Genomic DNA, 13,293 nt, shown 5'->3' on the forward strand with positions numbered 1-13,293 from the left:
CCATTAACATCCTCACACTCTGCAAACAGTTTATTTAAAATTACACTACTTAAACGATTCTTCCAACTGTTTTGGAAAGAAAACAAAAAGCAGTCATGGGTGTTTCATGATGAAAACTCTGCTGATGTTTTTTTTTTTTTTTTTTTTTACACCGATTCATTTAAAACAACGGAGTGTCTATTTGCTATAAGTGCAAATAGACTGCCTTGTTGGCAGAGGCTACTTACACTAACTCTGCCCACGGATGTGTCATTGGGCTTGTCATCAAAAGACACCTGTTAAACAACAGTGCAAGCGGCGCAGCTGGTAAAGTGCATGGTATAATCTTTTTAACGCGATCAACCCAAGTTTTCATCCACCTTTTGGCAAACGTTTTTTTTTTTCTCCCTTTTCAAATCTCATATCAAAAGGCATTTATTTTCAATAAAAATTAAGGAAATAGTAAAACGGTTGAAAATAAAGTATAATTTAAGGTTATTATTTTTTTCAAACTCATACTCATTGGCCTTGGCTCATTTTCTGTGAAGAACACATATCAGAACAAATCTTCAATGACCACTCACTGTACACCCCCCCCACACACTTATGTTACATACAGGATGTTCGGGTCCACTGGACCTGGGGATAATAAAAGAGTAGAAATTTTAAATCCTGTGTAACTTTACTCTGTCCCCCTATTATCTGGGCCTGCTATTAGTATGTGTATGTGTGTTTATGTGTGTGGTTGTGTGAGTATATGGGAGAGTGTGAGTGTAAGTGTGAGTTGTGTGCTTCTGCCCCTGCCATTCCTGCACAAGGTTTAGCACTTTGATTCACAAATGTGACCTAACAAAAAAAAGGGCATACATGCTGTTTATATTGCTTGTAATTGGGATGATTTGTGACCCTGGACCACAAAACCAGTCTTAAGTCGCTGGGAATATTTGTAGCAATAGCCAAAAATACATTGTATGGGTCAAAATGATTGATTTTTCTTTTATGCCAAAAATCAGTAGGAAATTAAGTAAAGATCATGTTTCATGAAGATATTTAGTAAAATTCCTACTGTAAATATATCAAAACTTAATTTTTGATTAGTAATATGCATTAGTAAGAACGTCATTTGGACAACTTTAAAGGTGATTTTCTCAATATTTAGATTTTTTTTTGCACCCTCAGATTCCATATATTCAAATAGTTGTATCTTGGACAAATATTGCCCTATCCAAACAAACCATACATCAGTGGAAAGCTTGTTTATTCAACTTTCAGATGGTGTATAAAGCTCAATTTCGAAAAATTGACCCTTATGACTGGTTTTGTGATCCAGGGTCACATTTAAAGAATAAACTATATATAAAAAGGTGGCATGCAGTGCTTCAAACTGTGGTATAAAGGTATTCAAAAACTAATTAAATGTAAATCGTAATTAATAATTGCAATTACAGTTTCAAGGGAATAATCGACAAAGCCCTATTTAAAACTATAATTTACACTCAATGCGTTATTATTGCATACTGTTTTAGAATGTACTACAATACTGAAGGGCAGATAATTGCCTCTACTTGCAATAAGTATCCTGCTATTTCAACGTACTGTTAACAGAATCTATAGCAATTTGCACTTAGTGAAAATAGAATCTATCGCTATTTGAACTAAATAGCATCTATTGCTAAGAAAATATGCTCTTTGCAAATAACCACTGCATTAAAACTGAAAATCTACCAAAAAAAACAGCCCACTGAGGAACTTTTTTTTTCTTATCTCATATAATCTTAGAATTTTCTAATCCTATATACTATTTAACAAGGATACTATGCACATTTGGACATAGGGATATTTCTTGTAAGTATTTTCTCTATGCAAATTTTATGGATATTATGTCCCTTGTTTGCATTATTATGTCGAAAAACTCCCATCTCATTTTTTCCTCCAACTTCAAAATTGTCCTGCATTGCTGCAGAAGTACCCACCCATTGTTTACAAAGTGAACATCAAAAGAAGATTAAAAAGAATTAAAAAAGCAATGTAGGACGACTTTGAAGTTGGAGATGGGAGTTTTTCGACATACCCTAGTTGTCTTAACCCGGAATACACAGAGTTTACGCAGAGCTAGACAGGATGAGCATTTGAGGTTAAAAATAACTGATCCTTTCACTAGATAAGACCCTTCTTCCTCAGCTGGGATCGTCTGAAGCCGCATTTAAACTGCATTTTGGAAGTTCAAACTCACGGGCACCATAGAAGTCTACTATATGGAGAGAAATCCTGAAATGTTTTCCTCAAAAAAACAATTTCTTTACAACTGAAGAAAGGAAGACATGAATATCTTCGATGACAAGGGGTTGAATAAATTATCTGTACATTTTTGTTCTGGAAGTGAACTTCTTTAAAACATGTAGGGGCAGATTTACGAACAGCTTGCACAGCATAAACTTTCCATTGACGAATCAGTCTACATCAACTGTCAGGATTTACTAAAGACATGTGGTTGACATGACTGACCTGATTGCATATGTACTTGTAGAAATTTTCCCTTTCAGACAGTAAATTTAATTGAGGAAAGTATTTAAATAAATCAGGGAATGTGATGTGCTAAGGTTTGATATGATAAAAACAAGAGTTTATCATACATAATATTATTTTTTGGTATAAATATAATTTTAATGTTGTTTTCTTTTTTTTTGTCCTTAGTTCTCCAGTATGAACAGTATAAACATATTAACATCATTTACACAAATGTAATTTACAGTGACAAATACTTAAGATACTTGACATCGTCAGTGCAACCATTGTTTATAGTATCTTTTAGGTAAAATAATTTATTACATAGTATCAACAGTGTTATTAAGAACAGCTCCTATAGTAGTTGTCATTTGTGAAGATCACCTAATATTCTTCGTGGACTCGTGTTAGTGAACCGACTTGTCAGTACAGTTTCTCGGGGTGGGACGGAAAACCAGGGATTGCTGTTAAACCATAAACACAATGCAGTAAAGATCGATGCTGAAACAAGTATTTTTGTTATGTAGATCCATAATTTTCATGAATAAAAAGGCCTTTTAGTTGTCACTGAAGTAAAAGATCATGGCAGAGATCTTGTTAAAAGTGTTCAGGTTAGTATTGTGTGTTGGAGGATGTTGTTTACTGGTGTTTATGAGAGAGTGCCTGCTGAAGCGTGACTTCCAGTCTCTGCTGAAGAGCGTCCAGACGCAGATCCAGATGTTCCTTTAATCTTCTCTCCATCTCATCCATTCGCTTCTCTACAATACTCTCCAGAAATTTCTCAAACCCTCCACAGCATATATGACCCTCCCTGTAACACAAAACAAAAAAAAAAAAAAAATGGATATACGATGAGTAGACAAACTAAAGGAAACATCAAATACATTTGAATGAAGGTCTCAAAGGATCAGTTCACTTTCAGAAAAATTTCCTGATAATATACTCACCCCCATGTCATCCAAGATATTTGTGTCTTTCTTCAGTCTAAAAGAAATTAACTGATTTTTTGATTTTTCTCCACATACAGTTCCTTGCGAAAGTATTCATACCCCTTCATTTTTTTTTTTTAATGTTTTATGTTGCTGCCTTATGTTAAACTGCTTTAAAGGGTTACTCCACCCCAAAATAACAATTTTTTTTTGGAACGACAAGGGGATAAGTGATTAATGAGAAAATTTTCATTTGGGGGTGCACTGTAAAAAAATCCGTAAAATGTACGGTAAAAAACCGGCAGCTGTGGTTACCAGAGTTTTACTGTAAAAGTTACGGTAGCAACGTTTAACATTTTACGGTTTTCACTTAAATTTACAGGTAAATACTGTAATTTCATTAACTGATATAATGTTAATTTACCAACTTATTGAAGTACTGAAATCTGTTTTGTACCTTTGTAATACACTGATAACCACCAAAAGCAGGTGGTGATGAGAAAGTCGCATGATGAATGAAAGCTCATCGCAAACAGCTTTTAAATATTAACATACATAGAAGATGCACAGTGTCATTCACACAATCACTAAACACCATCATGGTAACACACATAAAACTGAAATAATGCAATAAACATTAATTTAACAACATTAGATGTAACATACAACCCTATTGTACAAAACTAAGTAAAAACTAAGAAGAAAGAGTTATTTCAACAAAAAAACCATCAAATAAAAAAAATGTAACACAGGGAATTCTGGGAATGTCAATTTATGGTTATTCACTGTAAATTTTACAGTCTTTTACTGTTAACCATTTAACATGTTTTTACTGTAGCATTTTTACAGCTTTTTACTGTTAAATTCACCGGCATTTTTTACAGTGTGGAGTAACCCTAAAATTTCTGAAGCATCTTTACAGCCTCAAATCTTTTTGGGTATGATGCGACAAGCTTTGCTCATCAGTATTTGGAAATTATTTGCCATTTTTCTTCTCACCTCTTCAACCTCTCAAGCTCTGTGAGATTGGATGGGGACAGACACACAGTTTCAGGTTTTCTCCATAAATATCTGATTGAGTTCAAGCCCAGGTTCTGGCTGGGCCAATCGAGGACATTCAAAGCTGTCTATAAACCACTCTTGCTGTGTGCTTAGGCTTATTGTCTTGTTGGAAAGTGAACCTTCAGGTTCTGAATGCTCTGGACTGGTTTTCATTAAGGCTATCTCAATATTTTGGTGCATTCAGCTTTTCTTCTACTCTGACAAGTCCATAAGTCCCTGTCGCTGATAAACAGCCCCGCAGCACGAGGCTGCTACCACCACACTTTACTGTTGAGATGGTACTCTTAAGGTGATGAGCAGTGTCAGGTTTCCTTCAAACATGATGCTTGAAATTGAGGTTCATCAGACCAGAGAATCTTGTTTCTCACAGTCGGAGGGTCCTTTAGGTGCTTTTTTGCTAATTCTGAATGTGTTTTCATGTGTCTTCATTGAGGAGAGAACTGAGTCTTTCCACACTGCCATAAAGCCCAGATTGGTGAAGTGTTGCAGTGATGTTTGTTCTACTGTAGGTCTCTCCTATCTCCACATATGATTATTGAACTCAGCTAGAGTGACCATCAAGTTCTTGGTCACCACTCTAACCAAGGTCATTCTCTATGAATTGCTCAGTTTGGCCAGGAGGTCAGCTCTAGAAAGAGTCCTGGTTGTTTCAAACTTCTTCCATTATGGGTAATGGAGGCTACATGCTTCTGTGAACCTTCAATGCAGCAGATTTTTTTTCTGAACTCTTCCCCAGATGTGTGGCTTGATGCGACCCTGTTTTTGAGTTCTACAAGCAGTTTTTTATTTTTCACCTCAGAGCTTGGTTTTTGTTCTGATATGCATTTTCAGCTGTTAGACCTTTTATTAAAACGGGTGGGTATTTCCAAATCATAACCATTCAAATGAATTTGCCACAGGTTTACTTCACGCAAAGTGTAGTAACATCTACAAGCAATATGAATGTGCCTGAGCTAAATTTCAAGTGCCCCAGAGGTATGAATATTTCTGAAATAGAATCATTTAAGTGTTTTTTTTTTTTTTATAAAATTGCAAAGATGTTAAAAACCTGTTTTTTCCTTTTTCATTTTGGTATATGGAGTGTAGACTGATGTGGAAAAAATCCATTTAAAGCAGTTTAACCTAAGGCAACAAAATAAATGTGAAAAAAATAAAAATAAATACTTTCGCAATGCACTGTAATGTACTTCAATGGGAACCAACATGTTGAAGGTCTCTATTGCAGTTTCAATGCAGCTTCAAAGGGCTCTACATGATCCCAACCAAGGAATAAGGTCTTGTCTAGCGAAACTATCAGTCATTTTCTAAAAAAATAAAATAAAAATCTATATACTTAACCACAAATGCTCGTCTTGCACTAGCTCGACTTCACATATTACATAATCTTGTTGGAAACTTGTACCGAACCAGTGTTTACAAAGCGAACATGCAGAGAAAGTCAAACACCCTTTACAAAAAAAGGTAAAACAACGAAGTCGGATGATACTGAAGTTGGAGGAGAAAATGAGATGGAGTTTTTTGCCCTACCCAAACTTTTGTGAACTTTTGAGTACACAGAGTCACAGAGTTCCTTGGCTGGGATTGTGTAGAGCCCTTTGAAGCTGCATTGAAACTGCAATTTGGACCTTCAACCTGTTGACTCCCACTGAAGTCCACTCTATTTAGAAAAATCCTGGAATGTTTTCCTCAAAAACCTTAATTTCTTTTCAACTAAAGAAAGGAAAACATGAACATCTTGGATGACATGAGGGTGAGCAAATTATCAGGAAACTTTAACTAATCCTTTAAGAACGATGAACGTATTGTGCCTTGTTTTCTGAATTGTTCACAATGCTCTTTTCCAATGAGAAAGTGAATGGAAATATATCCAAGTCTTCTTTAATCATATAATATCATTGCAGAACAACTTTCAGTCATTGTTCACTGATAATCTTCCTGTACACCAAAGCTCTAAAATTTCATTCACTCTCACTTTCAATTTACATATAACACACCAAAACATGTTTATCGCCAGTGATGTCAAATGTCCCTGGTTCTGGATTGGTAATGTCAAAAATGATGGACAATGCATCTCATCATGCTATATTTGAACTGAATGAGACTGCAAAGCTTCATTAGTCCAAAAAGTTAATAAAATAATAAAACTTGGAATATAGTTCACTCTGTATTCTATTAAACAACTTATTTTGTGTTCCTCAGAAGAAATAAACTTTCACAAGCACCAAAAAGTCCTGAGGGACATGAATATTTAAATTTTGCGGTTAACTATGCTTTATCTTCACCAGCCCAAAAAGTAATAAAAACCTCATGTGTTTATCCGTACTATTATTCACATTAGCAGTAATCACACTGATAAGCTGGATACCATTACCACATGCTTCAAGCCACACATGACTCATACTTACTGTTCTCCATTCTTCTTCCTATCTGAAGATGTGGCTTCCTCCATTCGGAGTTGTGTGACCTGACCGCATACGCTCTGCAGCATCGGAAGCAGGTCTGGGTTGATCGTGCCCGTTTCAGAGCTCAGCAGGGCAGACATGGCATCGGGGATCTGGTTCTGGTTGCTTGTAGACAGAAGCTGCCCGAGGCCAGATGGCAGATTTGGGCCTGACTCCGCTCCTGCAGAACTGGAAGGCCCACCTCCTCTTGACAGACAGCTCAAAGCTCCTCCTCCCATCAGCAGAGGAATGAACCCATTGAGCATATCTGATTTATTCTGGACACAACATACACAAAGAACGATTGTTCAGTTGTGATGAAGCTTTGTGCTGGCTTTTTTTTTTTCCACAAAGCAACAATTGTCCAAAAAACTGAACATGAAAATGAACATGTTTAAAGCAGAAAAGAAAAAGAGAGAAAATAGAAAATATGCTAATAAAATACTAAAACTAGAGGTTATGAGAGAAAATACATTAAAAAAAAAAAGAATACTTTCCTTTACTATACTTCACATACACACTACCGGTCAAAAGTTAGGAATAATTGTGATTTTTAAAGTTTTTGGAAGTCTCTTATGCTCACCAAGGCTGCATTTATTTGACCAAAAACACAGTTAGAATAGCAATATTGTCAGATATTATTACAATTTTTAAAATAATTTTTAAAGAAGATCTTAATTTATTTAAAAAAAGGTAATTTATTCCTATGATGACAAAGATTAATTGTTCAACAGCCATTACTTCAGCTCAGCATTTAATATATGCTGATTTGGTGCTTAAGACACATTTCTTAATATTATCAATGTTGAAAATAAGTTTTTTTTTTGTGGAAACTGGCATTCAAAATGTTAAGGTATGTAGATAAATAAATAAATATATAAATACTTTTATTAAACAAGGATGCCTTAAATAGATCAAAGATTTATAATGATTTTTGGAGGATCTTGTGATTACATTTTACATTATATTAAAGCATTTTAAACTGTAAAAATATGTCAGAATATAGTTTTTTTTACTCTATTTGTAATAAATAAATGAAGCCTTGATGAGAACAACGGACTTCCTTCAAAAAAACAAACAAAAAAATTACTGCTTACAGGTACAAGAGATTATACACAGGAAAATGTGTGCAGAGTTTATAATATAAACCATTTTTAAAAAGCCCAAGGCAGTGGTGATTCTGCTGTAATAAGAGACTGCATATAGACCTTTTGCTGGCACTGCACCAGCTCCATGAGATTCTGTGCTCCTGGTGAAAGGGTGGTGCCCATCTCCTCCATCATCGTCTGCACACGCTTAAGGTCAATGCCTGGGTCTATACTCGGCCCACCTTGTCTGTCCTTGAGCATTTCCAGTCCCACACCCACATGGGCAATAGCCACAGATGAGCGGCCACCGAGAGAGAGCAGCTGTACAGAGACACCACACTGATGCTGAGCCAGCGGAAATCAGTTTGTGTGTTTGTGATGAAAGCCTGGATATTATTTTTAGCTTTCTTTACCTTCACCTCACAGGATGCAACAGGGTTTTCCAGCACCAGATGATTCCTGTAGAAATGCCTCTTAACTTCAGAACTGACAAGAAAACAAAAAACAAAAAAAAAACAGAATAATCAGCAATAGTCTTCTAAATTAATAACTACTGCACTAATTCAGCAAGACACTGAGATGAATCCAGAGCTGTAAATCAATGGCAGTAAATCATTCGTAATTTATTATCTGCAAATTTTAAATTTTTTATTTCTAAAAATCCTAGTGTGTGTCATTTTGCTTTGACTATATTCATAATACAGAACAGTCATGGAAATGTCCTGTAAAACACTGCAAACCATGCTTCTGAATTTAGGTATACAATATAACTCTCAAACACTTAGACCATGTATGAAACAAATAATTATGCAAGTTATTGAACACTGGTGATGTATGGTTTAATGCATTTAATGATCTGATGATCATTATAACATACGTTTAATGGTAAGTTTAAAACAAGTTAGACAAAAAAAAGTAATCTAAAAAGTAGTCAGAATACATTACCTTAAATGATTCACCTAGATTACATTACTAAATACAGTTTTCATCATGTAATCTGTAGTAGTAGTATATTTTTAATTGATGTCATGTCAGCATCTTAGGCAAACAAGCAAATACAAGTTATATTACACATGATGTTTTATATTAACATATAATAAAAATTCTAAAACTTTTTCTGGCAAAATTATACTAAATAACTCTAAATAATGTCTTCACATCATAAAAGAGTTTTCTACATACATTAAAAGCAGGACAGTCCAATAAAATAGGTTTCATTAGAAAGGGGAATCTTGCAAAACATCTTCACCTTTAAGCAAAAATGCACGAGTCAGTCTTGTGTGACCAAGGCGACATCTGGTAAATACCACTTGATCAAATCTAGTTTTTCCATGTAATCTGTAATAATCAGTTATGGACTACAAATTATAAGTAATCTACCTAGCTCTGGCTGAATCTATAAACAGATCAATATATTTCTTAAAACAAAAAATAACAATAAATAAATGAATAAATAACAATAATACATTTTAATTGGCTTTTCAGAGCCAATTCATTCACAAACAAATGAATGCATAAACATACTTTACATAAAAAGTAATAAAGACATAAAATGTCAAACCTTTTATTTTTGTTTGATCAGCAATCATTTATTTTGTTTAAATGGGAGTAACACATTTGATCTATTTTTGCTTTAAAAGAATCAGAGATTGTTAAAATTATAATCAGTATTAGTAACAAAATGTTAAAGAAAGTATGGATTTGTATAATATGAAACCCTGGATATTTATTATTTTACAAATTTACTATATAAGCAAAAAGGTAACTTAAAAAAAAAAGCATTTGAGACATCTTAAAAAGTGCCAATGTAGAGGTGATGGTTATATAAAATATTATTACATTTGTATAACAAAATTATACAAATTCTGTTACTATCATTCGCAATGTTTAACAGTTCTAAACAGTTCTATTGTTAAAAGCTGAAAAGCTGAATTGTTAAATGCAAGAATATACATTCATGTGAAAAAGTTAGGACACCCCCTTTTGAATTCCATGGTTTTCCGTATCAGGACATCATTAAAAAAAACCTGGTCCTTGGCTGGTCTTAAAATTTTGAAAATAAAACCTAAGATGAACAACAACACATGACAAATTGCACCGTGTCATTATTTACTGAACAAAAATAAAGCCAAAATGACACCCTTACTGTTAACATTGGAATTAAGAGGGTAAATAACAGTCAAGCACCGCTAATCAAATATCTTTGATTAACTGATCATCAGCAAGTCTGTGCGCCTCTATAAAAGCATAAGCTTTGGCAGTTTGCTGGTCTGGAGCCTTCAGGTGTGTGTTAAGACATCAGCAGGTAAGAGGAGGTAAGACATCAGAAATCATTGCAAAGTTTATTCACAAGTGAAAGACATTTAAAACATACACCTCTCCTTCCAGGAGTGGCTGTCCCAGACAATTCACCCCATTAGAAATATATGGGACAAAAATGGCATGTTCGGAAGGCTTGGCAGAAGAAAAAAACAAAAAACATTGCAGCACAGTTTAGGTCTGCAAAGTTGCATCTGAACAAAACACAAGTCTTCTAGAATAATGTCCTTTGAACAGACGAGACCAAAGTGGAGATGTTTGGCCATAATGCACAGTGCCAAGTTTGGTGAAAACCTAAAGAGCATATCAGCACAAACACCTCATACCAAAAGACAAGCATGCTGGAGGAGGGATGATCATTTTGGGCTTGTTTTGCACCTCGCAGTCATTGAGTTGACCATGAACTTCTCTGTATATCAAAGCATTCTAGAGTCAAATGAGAGGGCATCTGTCCGACATCTAAAGTTGGGCCAAATTTGGGTCGTGCAACAGGACAATGACCCCAAGCACACCAGCAAATCTACAACAGAATGGCTGACTCATTCTGACTCAAATGCTGTGGTGAGAGCTGTGCATAAGCAAATGCTCACAAACCTCAATAAACTGATGCAACGTTGACAAGAAGACTGGTCCAAAATCTCCAGAATAATGTGAGAGACTGATAAAGTCACACAGAAAATTAATGCTTCAAGTTATTGCTGCTAAAAGTGGATCTACAGGCAACTGACTCATAGGGTGTCCTAACTTTGTCACACATGGCCTTTCACTCTTGGCTGTATTTTTCTTAAACAAATAATGACACAGTATGATATGTCATGTGATGACGTTTATCAGAGGATTTATTTTCCAAATTTTAAGACCTGCCAAGAACCAGATAATTTTTTATTATGTCCTGATACAGAAAACCATGAAATTAAATAGGGCGTCCTAACTTTTTCACATGACTGTATATATTTTTGCTTGTATTATTTCCCTTGAAGTAAAAGTAAAAAGCACATACTCATCAGGTTGTGATCTTTGAAGTTCCTCTCCACGGCAGGTGCCACAGTAATCTCCAGACAGTGAGTACACTTCAATAGTGCGGGCTTCACTGACAACCTGGAGACTGCTGATCACAGATACAGAGTGAGGTGTGCACAGAAGTGTGACAACACATGGCGAGCCCTCCTCAGCTCTCTCCAGACAGACAAGGTCACACCTGTGAAAAATACATTCACGAATATATGAATGACAAGTCACCTTATATATTCAGTTTTTTTCTTGTTATTTTTATATTTTTTTAAAAGGTAGCTTAATTGAGATTATTTTTATTATTTATTGAGAAATGTTATGAATCAATAACATATTAAAGGAATAAAAGACTTTTTAGAAATTTAGCATTTACATCACTTAACACTTATGATCCTCTGCAATAAAAGGGTGCCACAAGATGTTGATAGATTGGATTACTTTTGTGCAGAGGATCTACTGGTGAGCAAGTGATTAAATCCTAAACTTCCATAAATCTGATCCGATGAAGAAACAAACACATCTACATCTTGGGTGGCCTGATGCTGATTAAATTTACAGCATTTTTTGAGTGAACTGTTCTTTGAATATTAATAAGTATTTTTTAAATAACTTAAGTTTAATTTCTAGCCACCAGCAACCACTGAACCGGACTCACCCGTCATTTCCAAACGTGCAGTTATCGTTTGGACCGTTGTCTTGTGTTTTGATGAGAACATCACACAGCTTTTTCTGTGACGAGCACAGCCATGAGCTCCGTGCAGAGATCACAGCATCTTCGACTGAGGACATCCTGATAAATGATCTTCTACTACCAGCCAAAAATCATTAACACGGCAGCTGCAATGTGCGCTGGATCAAACCATTTGTTTCAACACAGTTAGGGTCAGTTACATTATATACCGTACACTAAAATCTAACCCTTTCAGCTATTGTCGCTCCATAAATTTGCTGTTTGGGGGGTTAAAATACATATTAGCTGTAAAGTTCAAAACAAAAACACCCCATTAGCGCACGGCTAGTAGTGTTATCCGTTTATTAAAAGCAATAAAACAGTATTTATCTAGACAGCACTTAATCTAACAACGTTCATTCACGTCAACAATATCACATGCTGAATAAACAGCGACGGCTGCTGCTCCAGGACCCAAAGAGACACCCATGCATACGCCTGAGTAAAATACTAACGAATAATACAGGGGCAATAATTTTTTTTATTGCAGTTTTTAGAACAAAAGAACATACAATGGCAATAACATATAAATTACATCAATACAAAACAAATACAAAAAAGCCCAAAACAAAAAACAAAACAAACAAACAAAAAAACAATAAAAATCATATATGCATAATTAATTAAAAAACAGATTTAAGGCTTTAGTTCTTTTTTTTATTGTTTTGTTTTGCTTTGTTATTTTTTGCTTCTTTTAATGTATACAGTTAGTGACCTATTTCTATTTTAAAATGAGTATAAATTAGTATTTTTTCACTGCCTGTTTACATTTGTGAATTAAGAATGTTCCTTATATAATGAGTAAATTCAAGTCAACAGTATACTCATAAAAAAATAAAATATAATTTTCTTTGAGCTGCAACTCAACATTAGTACTTTAACAACAACAACAAAATCACACCAAAATAATTTTGTATAAATACAATCATAAAATAAATGGGCAATACTCTCATTTTCAGTTTTACAGAAAACAAACTTTGCAGCTTGAACCATGTAATATTTTATGGGCTCATTTTTTTTTCAGGCCACTGTAAAGCTGGTAAGATACCCATTGCTGAAAAGAACATTAATGTAACTAATTGGAAACATTTTTATTGTAAGATGGGTGTGGATCTATACGTTTTGTGACTTGCCCAGTTAAAATTCAGTACTACTAATAATAAGAATACAAATAAAGATCGGAAAGATGGATTATAATTTTACATTTGTTCCTGACATAGCCTTTTTTT

General features: G+C 34.6%; 1 protein-coding gene across 1 annotated transcript; it reads right to left on the reverse strand.

Moving 5' to 3' along the window:
* Positions 1 to 2,823: 2,823 nt before the first annotated feature.
* c12h10orf88 (chromosome 12 C10orf88 homolog) lies at positions 2,824 to 12,470 on the reverse strand. Its single transcript, XM_051124812.1, has 6 exons — positions 11,990 to 12,470; positions 11,324 to 11,521; positions 8,418 to 8,490; positions 8,125 to 8,325; positions 6,881 to 7,194; positions 2,824 to 3,295 (listed from the first exon to the last, which is right to left on the reverse strand). Exons 1-6 carry the CDS (start codon positions 12,121 to 12,123, stop codon positions 3,124 to 3,126), a joined length of 1,092 nt encoding a protein of 363 aa, XP_050980769.1. The 5' UTR covers positions 12,124 to 12,470; the 3' UTR covers positions 2,824 to 3,123.
* Positions 12,471 to 13,293: the final 823 nt, after the last annotated feature.

The sequence above is a fragment of the Labeo rohita genome, chromosome 12 (genome assembly GCF_022985175.1).
Source record: "Labeo rohita strain BAU-BD-2019 chromosome 12, IGBB_LRoh.1.0, whole genome shotgun sequence".
NCBI classification, from domain to species: Eukaryota; Metazoa; Chordata; class Actinopteri; order Cypriniformes; family Cyprinidae; genus Labeo; species Labeo rohita.

Bases quoted from the DNA above. Each gene is read 5' to 3' on its own strand.
- c12h10orf88 (XM_051124812.1), bottom strand. From the start codon at position 12,123: ATGTCCTCAGTCGAAGATGCTGTGATCTCTGCACGGAGCTCATGGCTG. The intron at 11,522-11,989 runs GTGAGTCCGGTT...TATTTTTCACAG, and splicing joins TGCACGTTTGGAAATGACGG to GTGTGACCTTGTCTGTCTGG. The intron at 3,296-6,880 runs GTAAGTATGAGT...TTTGTGTTACAG, and splicing joins AGGAAGAAGAATGGAGAACA to GGAGGGTCATATATGCTGTG.